The sequence below is a fragment of the Hippocampus guttulatus genome, chromosome 10 (genome assembly GCF_054856545.1).
Source record: "Hippocampus guttulatus isolate MCC_2025c chromosome 10, RoL_Hgut_1.0, whole genome shotgun sequence".
NCBI classification, from domain to species: Eukaryota; Metazoa; Chordata; class Actinopteri; order Syngnathiformes; family Syngnathidae; genus Hippocampus; species Hippocampus guttulatus.
In genome coordinates, this window is record NC_141270.1 from 9,195,386 (window position 1) to 9,210,630 (window position 15,245).

General features: G+C 43.7%; 2 protein-coding genes across 2 annotated transcripts; one reads left to right on the forward strand and one right to left on the reverse strand.

Moving 5' to 3' along the window:
• Positions 1 to 2: 2 nt before the first annotated feature.
• On the forward strand, positions 3 to 6,691 carry znf488 (zinc finger protein 488). Its single transcript, XM_086121296.1, has 4 exons — positions 3 to 2,934; positions 3,508 to 3,727; positions 3,802 to 4,030; positions 5,056 to 6,691. Exons 1-4 carry the CDS (start codon positions 2,627 to 2,629, stop codon positions 6,129 to 6,131), a joined length of 1,833 nt encoding a protein of 610 aa, XP_085977422.1. The 5' UTR covers positions 3 to 2,626; the 3' UTR covers positions 6,132 to 6,691.
• Positions 6,692 to 8,409: 1,718 nt separating this feature from the next.
• Positions 8,410 to 14,868, reverse strand: gdf10a (growth differentiation factor 10a). The gene is made up of 3 exons (XM_086121298.1): positions 14,327 to 14,868; positions 10,385 to 11,520; positions 8,410 to 10,299 (listed from the first exon to the last, which is right to left on the reverse strand). The coding sequence occupies exons 1-3, from the start codon at positions 14,541 to 14,543 to the stop codon at positions 10,108 to 10,110; spliced, it is 1,545 nt and encodes a 514-aa protein (XP_085977424.1). The 5' UTR covers positions 14,544 to 14,868; the 3' UTR covers positions 8,410 to 10,107.
• Between the last annotated feature and the right edge of the window lie 377 nt (positions 14,869 to 15,245).

The window sequence follows — 15,245 nt, forward strand, 5'->3', positions numbered from 1 at the left end:
TGAGACTGGGGTGGGGAGGAGAAAAAAAAGAAACGTGAGGCTTGCACAGGATGGAGGAGAGGAGCGACACCCGAGGAGAGTCTCTAAACTCCACTTAACTTAAACTCCACAGTAGTAGATGTCGTGTAAATGCAGTATGCACTTATTTATGTTTAATGTGTAAGCACACATTAAGTAATTCATTCTAAACTACTGTAGCTATCAACAATATTCCCAAGAAATACAAATCACCACGCAAGCTTAGTGTCATTTTAATGTAACACTATTTTGATTTATTGTTGCCCACTTACCCCTCAAGTGGAGTTGTAAACTGTTGCCTCCATGGCTCTGGGACCAGCATTTTCCTGTTGTCACAACCCACTTTTAGACAAGTTATAAAAATATCCTTAAAAGACACGAATGTCATGTTTTTAAATGTAAGTACACGATGCTTACATGTCCAAAGTTCTTTAAGTTCACCTTATAAAAAAACAACAACAGAGAGTTTACATCTCAAAGAATAAAATTGTAATGATAATTGCACAACATACAGCCACTAATTGTTGCTTCTATCTTGGCATAGTTTTCTTCTTTTTGGGAACGTCTCTTCCACAAATAAGATTAAGATATCCTTTATTTGTCTCACACTGGGGAAATTTACAGTGCTCCATACTCCAAATACTTGTACCATTACACCCCAAGTAACAACCTTTCTGATACACACTTGGTAAAATGTTATTGTCCTATACAGTTTGGCCTGTGATGCATAATAGATACATGTACTTCTGTGCTGTGTACAGGGAGTCTTCAGCTTCGAACGGCGTTCATCACCGATACAGATTTACACATAAATCGGGATGTGGCATAGTCTTATCGCTAACCTACGCTGCCACAGTAGTGTCAAATCAAAATTAAATCAAATTTTACATGAAAAAACAAAACAGAATATAAAACAATCGCAGCGGCTCCTCTTGTTGTATGTTGTGAGAGGGAAAAAATTCATCTGTGATGTATGTTGCACATACAGCACATTTGACAAGAAAGTTGTACTTGACTTGAATGAAAAACAGTAAGTCATAGATAATGAACACATTTTGAATATGTTATTAATATAAACATTTATTTCAAATGACAAAAATGGACATATTTTTTTTTACAGGAGAGCGAACATTTTGGGATCATGGCAGCTTCAAGGATTATTTACACAGCAAAAACCTTGTTCAGTCTTACCCTTTTTCATACCCATGTTGCTTTGTTCTCATGCACACAATGTGTTCAAACCTATTCCAACATGAAAGGACTTTTGGTCAAAAAAGAATACCGGTAGTCAGAATTGCCCAAACTTACTTTGAATAGCTTTTATCTTTAAGTAGCTTGAAAATGCACTGCAATAGTCATGCACCGATACAATTTCAAGATGCTGTCATGTTGAGCCACACAAATGTAATCACACTTTGTGGTCTGCACTTTAATTTTCCAAAACTACTTCTTTGAAACCTTTTGTCAGATGTTTGTGTAAATGTTTTGTGTATGTTTTTAACAATAGCCTACTTGATCTTTTGGATGGCAACAATTGTATATTCCTCTTAAATGTTGTCAAAGCCATGATGTTTTGTTGATTGGCGGAACACAGTAGTTTTGCCTTCAACCTCTTGTATTCCAGAATGTATTTACAAATTCCCAAGATGTCTGCTGAGATACAACATGGCCATCTAGAACCCTCTATTTTCTAGGTTTTTGGAATGTCAGCTTTTCAAAAAGCTTCTGGCATTTTGCCCCTGAGGGAAATTTGAATGAACAATGAAACCTTCTTTCTGATTAACTGACATTTTTGTGGCCATGTAAAGAGCCACACCAAATTACAAAACTGAATGAATCCATTAAATGCTCATTGGACAGATACATTCAGACTATTGGCCCAGTGGCAAACCTGACTTACTTGCTGCATCTTGCCATGCATAAATGCAACATTGCCGAATAACGGGGCTCGAGCACACAAACTAGTCAAGTGCTACAAAATCGTTAATTAGGGCTTCCATGTTAATGTTTCTGTGACCGTTTTGGGCTGAACACTATTACTTGTAGTGGTTACACTGTTTCACTAAATTGGAGGCACATATGTGAAACAGCTCTCAGGATGTATTCCAAAATTGCATTTAGACTAATTGGTGGTCACGACCAGTGAGGGCATTGTGAGTTTTGGGGCTGGATTTACATTGATGGCCCAAGAGCTGCATTTGCACTGGAAGATAGCTGCTATATACGGAGAGGATGTCTGGTTTGATTCTGAACTCAAGATGAATGTGTGTTTTGCTGTTGACGCTGCCTGACTCATATCTGAATTGTGTCACTTGAACCTTGCAGTGAAAATCCTGACGCTTTCGGTCTTGATTCTTCCTCGTTTTTCCCAATCAGTCAAATAACCCAATGTTTCCCAAATGTTTCGAGTGGACGACTCCACCACCGGGGTCTTCTTTTGGTTCAGATCTGTTTACCCCAGAGTGAAATTTAGACCATTCCAGTTCATTTTTCGAGACACATGATGTATTGCCGTTCAGTACTGTAAACCACAATAACAAAGATATTTGTTAACATCCAAACTGGGCACCATCATCTTGATGTCGTGTTCTTTATTATTTTTTATGACATGGGCTGTGGCCTTAACATCACCATCACGCGATTGCTTTCTACTCATTGGTTACTGGTCTCCTCCTCCCTGGAAAGACACACAAACCAATCAGTAGATCATTTGGATGAGTGGGTGGCGGTAGTCGTGGTGCCGTCTGCGCGTTTGCATCATTGTGCCACGCAGCAGCGGGTGTCGTTGACGGACGGCGATAAGTGGGAGTGGGATCTCGGAGGGGCGACAGTGCACATGAACGCTCAGTCGGATAACTTGCTCATCGTGGGACCACCTGGGAGCACGTCGTCACAGAACATCATCATGTCCAGCAGGTGAGCCCTCGCACCATCTCTTGAGGGACTTTTTCCACTCGTAGAGCAAATATACAGGGTGTATTTTATTATTTGATGCTTGCAACCACGCCTGCCATTTTTACACTACGATTGGTCTTAGAATCCTCAATCTCATCTTTTTTTTTTTTTTGCGATTGAACTTAAAGCGCGCACGGAGGAGGCAGTTGACGGCAGATGGAGGAAACAAAAGAAGAAATCGAGTGAAAAAAAAACTGAGACAAAGGACGTCAGTCCCGAATCATTTAGTCTGCGTTGGCTGTGCCCGCTTAAGTCAATTGACACGCTACAAAAGACAATTGCATAAAAATGATCAGTGGCACGCTTCACATCACGACGTTTCACCGTTGCAACACCGCACGTCGATAGAAATCACATTTTATCTGACGGTAGAAAGCAACTTTAATTTGTAATCCACAATATAGAATGTAGTTGATAAGATTGTGAGGCGCTTTAATACAAAATGCCCCCCCCCCCCCCCCCCCCCTCAACCCGAGAATGTTCTGGACCAGCATTTTAATCTGCTAATGTGTGAACATCATCATTATTTTCCAGTTTAACGATGGATCACGCCTTCCTAGCTCGGTCCATGTGGCCGGGTGACGGAAAATTCGTGCAGCATCCCGCCGAGCTTCACACCAGCGTGGTGGTGACGCGCAGCATCCCCGCGGGGACCAGCTTCGGTCCGTGTGTGCTCCATCACACTTTTTACGACACCATCGCTTTCATTGCTCAGAAATCCAGCGATAGAAGATCCAAACCCTGCGTGTTCAGGGTGAGTTGGCTTCAAAATATCGGCTCCCCAACTCGGAAGGCTTTTGCTGTGCGCTAACTGGACGTTGCCAACAGGTGGACCCAGAGGCCATGCGTAATTCCGCGTTGGTGCTGTCTTGGCTACGGCTGGTGCAGGCTGCGCGCAACGGAGAGGAGCAGAACACGGAGGCCTTTTTGAAAGGAGGTCAGCTCTACGTGCGGACCACCAGGGACGTCCACCAGGAGGAGGAACTGCTGGTGTGGTACGACCGGGAGCTATGTCACCTTCTGGGCTTTGCAGAAACCCGCAGAGGCTCGGGTGAAGGTGAGCCCTTTTTTTTTGTTGTATTAATCAAGTGTGTGCAAAAATACATGACTACAGAATGCTATGAGAAGAATTATGTTTTGCCGAGATTTATACATACATTACATTTATACATACATTTGATATTTTGCACGGTATCTGGATGCCTAAAATATGTTGGTATTTTAAAATATTATCGTTTTTCGATTGGGAACAACACACCCCCACGCCTTATACAGGTTTCTGGATTTTATTGGAGTTTCTTACTATTTAGCATGCAATGTTGGCATTTTTCACTGGATACAACTCGAAGATTATTTTTAACTCACCTTGTATCAGCTGTTACTTTTGTCAATCCAGTCTAAATATCATGGCATACTAAAAGATTGTCCATCTACCCAATGGTCGGTGTACTCATTGCGGTTCAAGACAGGATCATTCATCCATTTTCTGATCCGGTGATCCTCACAAAGGTCGCGGGTGTGCGAGAGCCTCTCCCAGCAGGTGTTGATCCACCTCAGATCTTGTCCTGGTCAGTTGGCGCAGAATCCAGACAGTGACTTCCAATTCGGTCATCGTCACCCCAAGTTGGGGAGGAGGGGCAGGAGAGAAAGTAGAAGCAGCAGTCACGCAGGCCAACATGTAGTTCAACGATAAACGCAAGAGTAAAATTCCTTAGTTATGCTTTAAATATTTGGAGCAGCTCTCCATGGGTAGGGCATTCTAGAGCTCCAGAAAAAAAAAGCGATACAACCTGGGGACTTCGAAAGTGTTCAGCCATGTAATATTTTATCGGTAACTCACAAAACCTTGAAATCGCATCTCAAATGGACTGGGAACCAATGCAAGTCTCAAAACGTAATCTTTGGCGTTCAACTTGGCACAAGACCCTGCATTTGTTTTAAAGAGTTCTGTTGTTTTCAACTTGTTTAATTGATTAATATATATCTTTTTTGTGTGCATCACTTTGTTTTAACTGTGGTTGTTTTTAAAGTCGATTTGAGAATTGGAACACTAATACCTCGTTGATATTTGTGTGTTTGCAGAGTTCAAATGTATCAGGTGCGAGCAGGTATTCAAGAATGAATATCCCTTCCTGGCTCATTGCCGTTTCTTTTGCCCGCAAATCTCAAGCGACACGTGGAGTCGTGATGTTCACGATCACAAGCACGTGGAAGTCAAGAGGCAGCGGCGTGTCACAGACTTCCATAACATTGCCAGAGATTTGGAACACAAGAAAAGCGACGCCGATGATGATTTTCCCTACGGGAATAAACGGAAATACCAGGAAACTGTTTACTTCAAAGGGAGGAAAACTGTCTTGTTGGAAAAAAATAATATTTCAAATGATGATAACATTACCCAACTGGACAAGATCCAGGATGAGGCTGGAGGAGATGCATCCGACTCACCCTTGAAGATAAAAGCTGTCACAACCAAAGTAGATCATTTGGGATGTAAAAATGCAACTTTTGGAGAGGAGACGGAAGCCAAATTGACGATTACGCATGACAGGTTGATGGACTCGGAGTCGAATCCAGGAGAGAGCTCCGGTTTACGCTCCAGCACTGGTAGCGCTTTTTCTTTAGTCCACTCCGGTAATCGAGAACAGAGAAGCGCTTTTTGTAAACCCAGTAAAGGGATCTCTGCGGGCGAACTACATAAAGGTAGCCCATCAATGGTACCTTCAGCCAGCCCGGAGGAGATGAAAGAGACCTTCCCGCCCAGGACTGTTTCAGGATACACTAACCTGATGGCTCCTTGCATCCTTAGCAGTGATGTTCACACATTGCTTTCTCCCATCACGCTAAACGCCCCCTTCCATTACGCATCGGACCACTGGTCAAGAACTCCTCAGGTCCAGTCCAACTCGGCTCTGACAGTCCTCCCGCCCACCTTCACGTCCTTTGGTGTGTCAGTGCAAAACTGGTGCGCCAAGTGCAACCTGTCTTTCCGCATGACGTCTGACCTCGTCTTCCACATGCGCTCCCACCACAAGAAGGAGTTCGCTGCAGAGTCCCAAGTGAGGAGGAGGCGGGAGGAGAAGCTCACTTGCCCTATCTGTCACGAGTACTTCAGAGAACGACACCACCTGTCCAGACACATGACGTCACACAACTGAGACTTCACCTGCCAGAAGAATGATGTATTTATTCTTTAATTGAGGTTTCGCTATTTAATAGGTTTAGAATCCAGGATTCACAATGAGACTTCGATGTTTAACAGTGAATGTAGATAGCTGTAATAAAATAGCATATGGCCAATACAGCCTTGTCCGCTAGGGGGCGGCAGAGGTACATGGACGCTGACCTCCAGGGCGCTTGTCTGTCCTTCAGGCCTGTGTGTTTATCGTCTGATGATGACTTGGTGCCTTAAGGAGCTCAGGATGGAAAAAAGATGGGAGGTGTGGAGGACAGCTCACGATTGTCACGCATATCTCGAAACGGTCCTTATTATTTATCCTTCTGCTTTTTACATGCAAATGTGTGTGTTTGCACCTTTACAAATCTAAACTTGTCCACATGAAAAAAATGTGTTGAGTGTTTTTTTTCTCCTAAATCTTAGTTTTGGTTTTGAACAATAAATAATTTATCGTATCATAAAGAACAACAATAGGAGGAATTGATTAAAATGATTGACTCTATTGCGAACTAACATCACTTTCATTGTTCTGTCACAATAATAGGCACTCTAATACAGATCTGACACCAGTTGCGGATTCAAATACTGGCTGCGGCCTTCCTGTGTGGAGTTTCGAGATTCTCTCTGTGTTTGTGCGTGTTTTCTTCAGGATCTCCATCTTCCTCCCGCATGCATGTTAAGTTAATTGAGAATTCTAAACGGTTCATAGGTCTAAATGTGTGTGTGCTCTCAGCAGAGCAAAAATACTGCAAACATCTCTCAGTGTGATGCAGTGCATTATAACTATAAATTGTATACCTCTCTGTGACTGTCACTCAGACTCAGAACATCACGTTATCTTTTTAAGTGGAGATTTTTACTTTTTAGCACTTAATTGAAATCCTTATTATGTTCTGCATGGTGTTTGTTATCATATGATGCCATAATTGTCGCACAAAATAGTATGAAAACACGAGCTGAACTCAGACAACGCTGAAACACTCCAGTTTTCCGGCCTTGGCTTAGACCACCTTCTCCATACAATATGTCGGTGTCGTTCATCTGCATAGCGAAATCAAATGGACATAAGCCTACAGTCATATATTGATCGGTTTTATTCTTTTTTTTTTCCTCTTTAAAAATGAACTTAGAGCAAGCTTAGGACAAGTGGACATGAATTGGTGCCTCTGTGGCAGGTAAATGAGGCATGAAGGAGGCCTGAGGTTGAAGGGAAAGGCAAAAAGCCCAGCCTGTTCTGTGTGTATTTTAATGTGCGATGTAAAACATAGTGTGCATGCTTGGCTTGGGCCTCACTGATTTGTTGTACCACAACACTGGTAAATTGATTAACCAGTCATGGAGTCCATTGCCCTTTTTGTGAAAATAGAATTGTTCACAGATGCTTTTAATGATGACGTTCGGTTGGACATTAAAGTTGAGCCACCAGTGTCAGTGCAACTAGAGGAAAAAATCCCACAAAAGTACTGCAAAACAGTTCTGGTCTTTGAAGCGTGCTTGCCATACCAACCCCCTCTTTAAGATTGTTTTAGCAATAGTTCAAATCCAAAGGTTCTTCTGTAAAAAAAGGAGGCATTTTCATGTTATTTGGTAAATTATAATTGCAGACTGAGGTTTACATTATTAAGTGGTCAATCAGCTTCATCCTAATTTCTCTGAGCTAAGCAACCATGTGAGGAATTAACATTTCAGCCCAGACAGAAAATCCTCTCTGGTCCAACAATGGCTTTATTTCTTTTTTGTTTAATTGAGCAGTCATTTGGGGGAAAACAAATATTTTCTTCTTGGTTTCTGGCTAGGCTCATTTCTTCTTGGCACGTAGATGCCGAGTCATGAACACAGGTCAGGTCCTGGCTGCGGTTTTGTTGGCTGGAACTGACCACTGTTCGTACTCTCCTGTGACTCAAGATTGTGGTTGACGCCATGTTGTCGTAGCCAACTGTACATCCAGACTGTAAAAGGGATCAGCGAGGAAACACGAGGAAAAAGATGAACTCGGATGTGTCACTCATCTAAGTTAGATTTACGACAGCTGTCGTCGTCGTAATTTAAACAACGTGTAAGATCCAAAATCTCCGCTTACAGTTTGAAAAATAATTCATCTTCATCCATAAAGCTGTAAAGCTTACATTCCCTGTGAGATCTCAAGTTACATTTACCCTTTAGCCACTATCCCAATCTTAACAGTCATACCACATTGCAATAATAGAATGACCACTTTTGGATAAAATACTTACATTTTTATTCCAGTACATTAAAATACATTGGCCATTTAAAACAACACTGACACCATGTTGTGTATAGTTTAATCTTTACATCATAAAATGACACAAATACAGATTTGCTTTTTTTTTTTGGTTGTTTGGTTTTCTTCCCCCGGAAAATCAGGACTGGTGCAGTCCCTTGGTATCGGAAGTTAATGTAGACACAAGTCAGAATTTCCATTGTATTTATATTCATCTCTTCAATGTCGAGTCTTTTTTACTGTCCAGTCATATATAAAAAAAAAACCCACAATAAGTTCTGCAACTCATCTCAGACACTGGAACAAATACTGTACACAGGATTCAACAAAGTGATACATCACAGAGACAGTTTTTGCATTTGAGGTGGCAGCAGTTAAGTGTTGCTGGCAAAACACTGTTCAGATATGCCTCCCGCCCATTTCCCAGAGAGCGCGCTTGACTGCCGCAAACAGAATTGTCTGTCCCCAAGTGCTCACGACATGCCTTCTAGAGACAAAATGACCATCCGCTGTCGGCCAAGGCGAACTTCAAAGCACTCTTGTTGTTACAAACAGATGTGCAGTCCGGTGCCAACTTTTGTACACCGACGGCAAAGCGGCCGCAGTGTAATCATAGTTGAATAATCAAGAGGTACCGTCATTTCATTGACAGCTTCAGACACAAAGACTCCCTCTTAAAAACAAAAATACTCCAGATTTTCTGCAGTCTTGCAGATAGTCCTTTGAGAAGAACATCCTGTATTTAGTACGGGGTGGCGCGGGGGTGGGGTTGCTCCTGGGTTGGAAAGAGGAGGCGCTCCATGTTTTGAAGTTCAAGTGGCTGACGTCTTAATTAGTGCATGCCGGTTTCCTCCATCAACCATTAATCCACCACGGCCACATCAGTCAAATTATTTGTTGGACAACAGACGTTGGAGCCTTTGGTGGGGGGCAATAATGGGTCAGGAGGCTTGGGGGAGGCTGGGGGAAGGGCAAGGTATCTTGGAGTGGAATCTTCCTGCCTTTGTAGTCACTTCTTTTTGAACACTGGTGCCATTTAGGTTTGTTTTGACAAAATGCCCCCCACCCCCACAAACCCAGTATAGAGCAAAGAATAACACAGACAAAAATCTTTTAAAAAATATATAGATATGAGTGTTGGATTAAATTACTATTTTATTCGACCTTTTATAGAAACCTATCTTTGACCTTTTCATAATTTAAAAACATATGTACAAAGTAACATCTAAAACAGTAGCTTTTAGCCTTATTATCGGGGGCGGGGGAAGAAAATCAGAAAAGACTTCTGTTTTAATACTTCAAAGATGTTATGAGAGGAAAAGGATTTTCATGTGACAATTTTCAATTTTCAGGCTAGACAAGCACAATGTACTTTTATCAAGGTGGTAGCATGATAGGCTCCTTGAAATTGGTCCAGCACTGCAAAGTACACACGCATAAATAGAGAGGCTGCTGTATAAGTTATGTGTGAACGTCGCTGTGACAAATTCATCCTATCATGAAAACGTTGTCTCCACAGAAAAGGTAGAGATGAGAGAAAGAGCCTGCAGCCGCTGGACAGACAACAATCGGAATTGATTGTTCTTCCGCCTGGCTTCCTGCACAAATATCAATCACCGAGCCAGAATGACTAAAAGTTTCATTCTCCACAAGTCTTTTTTTTTTTTCACTTTACATCAGTCTTGTTCTATCTTTATCCTTCAGTGTTATCATTTCACCTGCAGGAACAGGACTGGACAGACATATTGGGGTAAATCTTGAGCACCAGATCCTTGGATTCTTCTTGGTAAAGCACTGCCAGAGGACTCATCCTCTCCGGTACGCAGCAAGGCTCTGGAACCCCGGAAATAATCCCGACAGCTCGGACGATGCTTTGGATGGTGGCGTGGTTTGAGGGCCTCATCACCTGGCGATAGTTAGAGGAGAATTGAAGGTAATGTGGATGATAATGAATGAGACAAAGTGGGCTGATTCAGTGTTTGTGCTCTTACCTTGGGCATTGGGAATCCGCATGTGCCTGAGCAGTAGTAGGCGTCAAAGGCCTTGGGCGCTATGATCCACTCGTTCCAGCCGATGTCTGCAAAATCCACTCTGAGGTTCTTTCGGGAGCAGCCATGGTGCCGGGTGTCTCCCCACTGCTTTCTTCTAGCCTTGCGCATGGTTTCGTCGTCAAAACTCAAAACGGGTGAGCGGGAGTGATGAGCACTTCCCTTATTGTGCTTCCTTGCGTCCCTCACCTCATGTCTCTGCTCTTGCCTTTGACTATCGACCGTTTGGGCGCGGCTATCTTTGTATCTTCGTACAGACGAGGTGTCAAATTTAGACCCGTCTGATGTTCTTTCTGTAGATTCTCCTTTATCATGTCCTCCTCTACCTTGCATGCCCGCTTCCTCGTGGCTTTTCCTTTTCTTTTCCTGCTTCCCAGGCTTGAGTTTGGGCTTGAGGGCCGGATACCATGAGCTCTCCCAAAGGTCGTCCTTCCTGTATCCAACGGTCCTGAAGTCAACCTCAGGCAGCTCATTGTTCTGTATCGAGTCGGGGAGAAAAGTTGCTTCCCTCCTCACACGTCCTTTGAACCCTGGTGAGAAATTGGGTCCGTACGATAGGTGGGGGGACTGCGAGGGCCCCACACCTTCAGAAAACGGGTCATATCTCTGAAGACTTGGGTACACACCGTTAGGTTCTGCCAAGGCTAGGTCATCCGCGTAGACTAACAGGTAGGCCATGCTTGATCCCTCTGCTTTCCTCTGGTACTGCCGCCCTAAGTCCAACTCCACTGACACTAGGTGATGACCTCTGTCCCTCGCCTCCTTTATGACCTGGGTCACATCTTTCATCTGCCACACCCCTCTCCTCTGAGGGCAGAAGGTCACATTGCCTAGGAATGACCCGGTTGACCCAGAACTGACTGCCGACCCTGAGGAGACAGCGCGAAGGAGCAGGCTGACGGCCTTAGATGGCTGCGTGCCGGAGGACCGGCAAGATGCGCTCTTGAAGCGTTTACAGATCCACGCTTTCTCAGGAGGGAGCCGTCCTAGCAGGAAGTGGAGTGTGGCTGACAGGATGACCTCAGAGTCCTGGAGGGTGGTCAGGTTTAGATGGTACACTGTCCTGAGGTCAGAGGGCACTGCAAAGACAATCCATCAATCAGTAGGCGCGTCACTGTCAACGCTTTACATCTTCCAACTTGGCCGAGTCACTTTTTTTTTCCGAGCAAAAACCGCTGCCGAAAGCTCCGTACGGACTCTCGAATGGGTAATCCCTTTTATAGTAGGCCAACATTTCTATACACGACTCGTATTTTTATTGATTCTTTTATTGGCTGAACAAGTGTTGTCTCGTGTCTCTCTGTTCATTGGCCACTCAGTTACACACCTCTTCCCACGCATTTGCACATATAAGTCAGAATGCACCATATTCTTTCACTGACCTACATTAACGCAGTAGTTAAGTCAAGTACGTACTTGTGCGCTATGTGACAACGTATTCTTAGGCTGCCGCGCAAACTATTCCGTTGCTCGCTGTTCAAAACCTCAAAACGGCTTGCTACGACCGTCATCAACTGAGGATACGGCGTGTTTTCGCTCTGTCAATTGGGCGAGGCAATCGGTTACCCCAGTTGAGAAAAAGAGTCGGACAATATGTAATTGTCTGTACTTTGGCTCCAAATACATATTTTGATGATTTATATCAAAATAAACAGTATCACAATTAGAACATGTTGTTTTGCAACTTACAGGTGCTTCCATGTTTTTGTTTTAAACACGACCCGACCAGTCAATATTTGTTTTATACTTTCCATCATTCTTGTTGGTTTTGGACAGGATCGCTGTGTTGTTGAAAAAAGTGGCTTTGCATCAGTTTGATGATAACTATCTTTTCCAAAATGGGAATGAAATGGTGCCTTGCAAGGGGAACCTCATTTGAACTGAAGTTGTGACTGCAAAGTTTGTTAAAGTCATGTGAAAATTCCCAGAGAGATCTGTAAATCGATAACAAATTGTACTTCACACAATCTAAAGTGGTGCAATTAAACACGTTCCCTTGTTCAAGCCTGTGTTACATGAGCAGACCGAGTGGCTGGGACGTGCATGCAGAAGTCGCCCTGTAAGGGGAACCAGACTCTGGGGGGGGGGGGGGGGTGGCAGGGGAAGAGGTGGAAGCGGGGGGCTCTCCAGATTCATGATGAACATTAACTTCAACAGCAGACTTATTGTTCATTGTGTAAGAGTTCAACGGAAGTATGGAGCGACTCAGGAGATATACATTACCTCAGATTCAGCCTGCATATGGAAATGCTTACCTCAAGCTTCGCTCTGAGCCTTTTTAATACAACCTGCACCCTCTGCCCATGCAGGCACCGCGACACAATCGACTGTTTTAACAGCTCTTTCATTGTTGTGAGAAGTCCCTCACATCTCTCCTTAGATTACGCCAGGCCCATCGCAGTCAAAATATGCGCCTGTTATGTTACGCTATGTGAGAAGTACATGGGATAGAAATGAGTTATAAAAAGAGCATCAGAAGTGCTGTGACTAAGCTCCCCCCTCTTGGCTCCGTGACGCGGAGTCACACATGTCCTGGAGCCACAACACAAACACAGAATCCATGACGATGACACTCGGAGGCGCCACTCTGCGGTTTAACCAGACATGAAGTCGGGCATGGCTCGCGGGCTATCACAGGCATTTTTTTTCCCCCTTTACTGTTGGTAATGGATCGGACCCTCAGCAGAAGGGAGGCAGCTGCGGCAACGTCCCAGCATCATTTAAACGCATTCTCAGACTGTTCCAAAACAATCACACCTATTTAGAGCGCTTGGCTGAGTCACGGAGCCCCACTGAAAGCTTGTTACATGCGCTACCCTGCCACAAAATTAGGTACACTTCAATTAATGAGCGACAATACAACACCCCCAAACACTTTGATCAGTTTTCAGTGGTATAATAATTGTACCAATATATTTAGCTGTGGGTGTTTTTTTTTTCCAACAGTGGTTCAGAATGTCATTGCACCATTCTAATATTCTTTTAACCAAATTTTGCAGCATGAGAATCAACATATGAATCATCTCGCGAGATGATTACTTGACCATGACTACTTTTCAACCGGAAACTAACTTGTCTGCATAATTAAATTAAATTGTATGCATGTTATTGTTAGGTAAGTGGCGGCACGGTGTACATGTGGTTAGCCCGTCTGTCTCGCACTTCTGCGGTGGCAGATTTGAATCTGGGGTCTGGTTTTGTGTAGATTCCAAAAGCATGAATGTTAGTTTCATTGAAAATTCTTAAATTGTCCCGAGGGGTTAATGAGTAAGTGGGAATTATTGTCCATTCGTGTTGCACGATATTGGTAAAACATGCAATATGAGTTTTGATGACAGCGACATTGATATACAGTATTGCCATATTTAACATATACTGTAGTAGAAATGTAGAAATGACATTTTTATCGAATGAAAGCGATCCCCCCCATGCAGCAAAATAAGCAAGCTCAACATATTCTTTGCTATTTAATTGTAATGCTCCAAAGATACTGTTCAGCTCCTGGATGGCGATGCACATTTATGATCGCATCTGACTGCTTAAATTGAATCCAGATAAAAGCGCACAATTCCATATGAAAACTCTCGCACTTTCTTGCAATATGCATATTGCACGGCTCATTATTGCGATAACGATTTTTTTTCTGATATATTGTGCAGCTCTATTGTCTATACAGTATGTGCCCCGCGTTTGTCAAGCGACCAATCCAGGGTGTATCCGGCTCAGACCCTAATGAAGATTCGCAGATAGAAAGTGGATGGATGGCTGCTGGCTGTTAAATGTGTATTTTGATATGGTACAGTGAGATGCTACAGTAACAAACGGAAGTCAAATTGTATTTTCATGTCTTTCCGATCTTCATTCCATTCACAATATTTCACTTACCTTGGCTTGCTCTGAAGCTCCTGGCCGTGTTTCCCTCTTTGAGACGCTGTTCCCTGTTGCATTTCTCGTGCAGTTTGGACATGTGTTGGAGGAGCACGTCCTGGTCCAGTTCACCTGAGGAGGGCGGCCGAGGGAAGCTTGCTCCCTGCGCCATCCGAACCGACGCCACACCGAGGAAACACTTCAACACTAACAGGGGCAGGTGCGTGGAGAACATCGTCGTACCTGCCGTTCAAAAAAGTACTGCACGAATTGAAGGGGGCAAAGGTGTGCGGGAATCCAGAAAGAGAGCGAGGTCGTCAAAGAGAGGGAGGGGGGGAAAAAAAAGTTCAAAAAGTCGTGCCTCAAGACAATATCGTGCGTAAAAGTTCCACGCTGTCCTCGAACGTGGTGGCCGTTGCTCAATGAGAATCCATGTGCGCGCCGAATGCGTGAAACTGGTCCAACTATTCGGGCAGCTACTTTTATTTCCACATACGTGTGCGTGTGTGTATGTATGTGCGTGTGTGTGACTATGCATGTGCGAGTGTGTGAGGGTTGCCGAGCTGCTGACGTGCCAAAGAGCTCTCTGTTAAGCCCTGCGCAACCAGCGGCGGAGGTCATGATGCTGACACCCCGCCCCTCTTTCTCCTCTTTTTCACATCACGATGATGTGTTCATAGTGTGCTGGTGTAGCTATGACACATTCATCGAGCGTCCCGCCGCACATTTTGTGCTCATTTGTTTAGCAGTGGTCAAGTCAAACAAAGCCACTTTTGAAGCTTTTTAAAAAAAAATTGGCAATTCCAACTCAACATTTCCAGCTCGCCTTATTATTTCCAGTAAGACCCTTTGACAGTCTGTAGTCGCACATAATTAGCATCGAAACACCTCCAATAATTGTGGCACTAACCACGCGAGGCCTATTGTTCCAAACAGT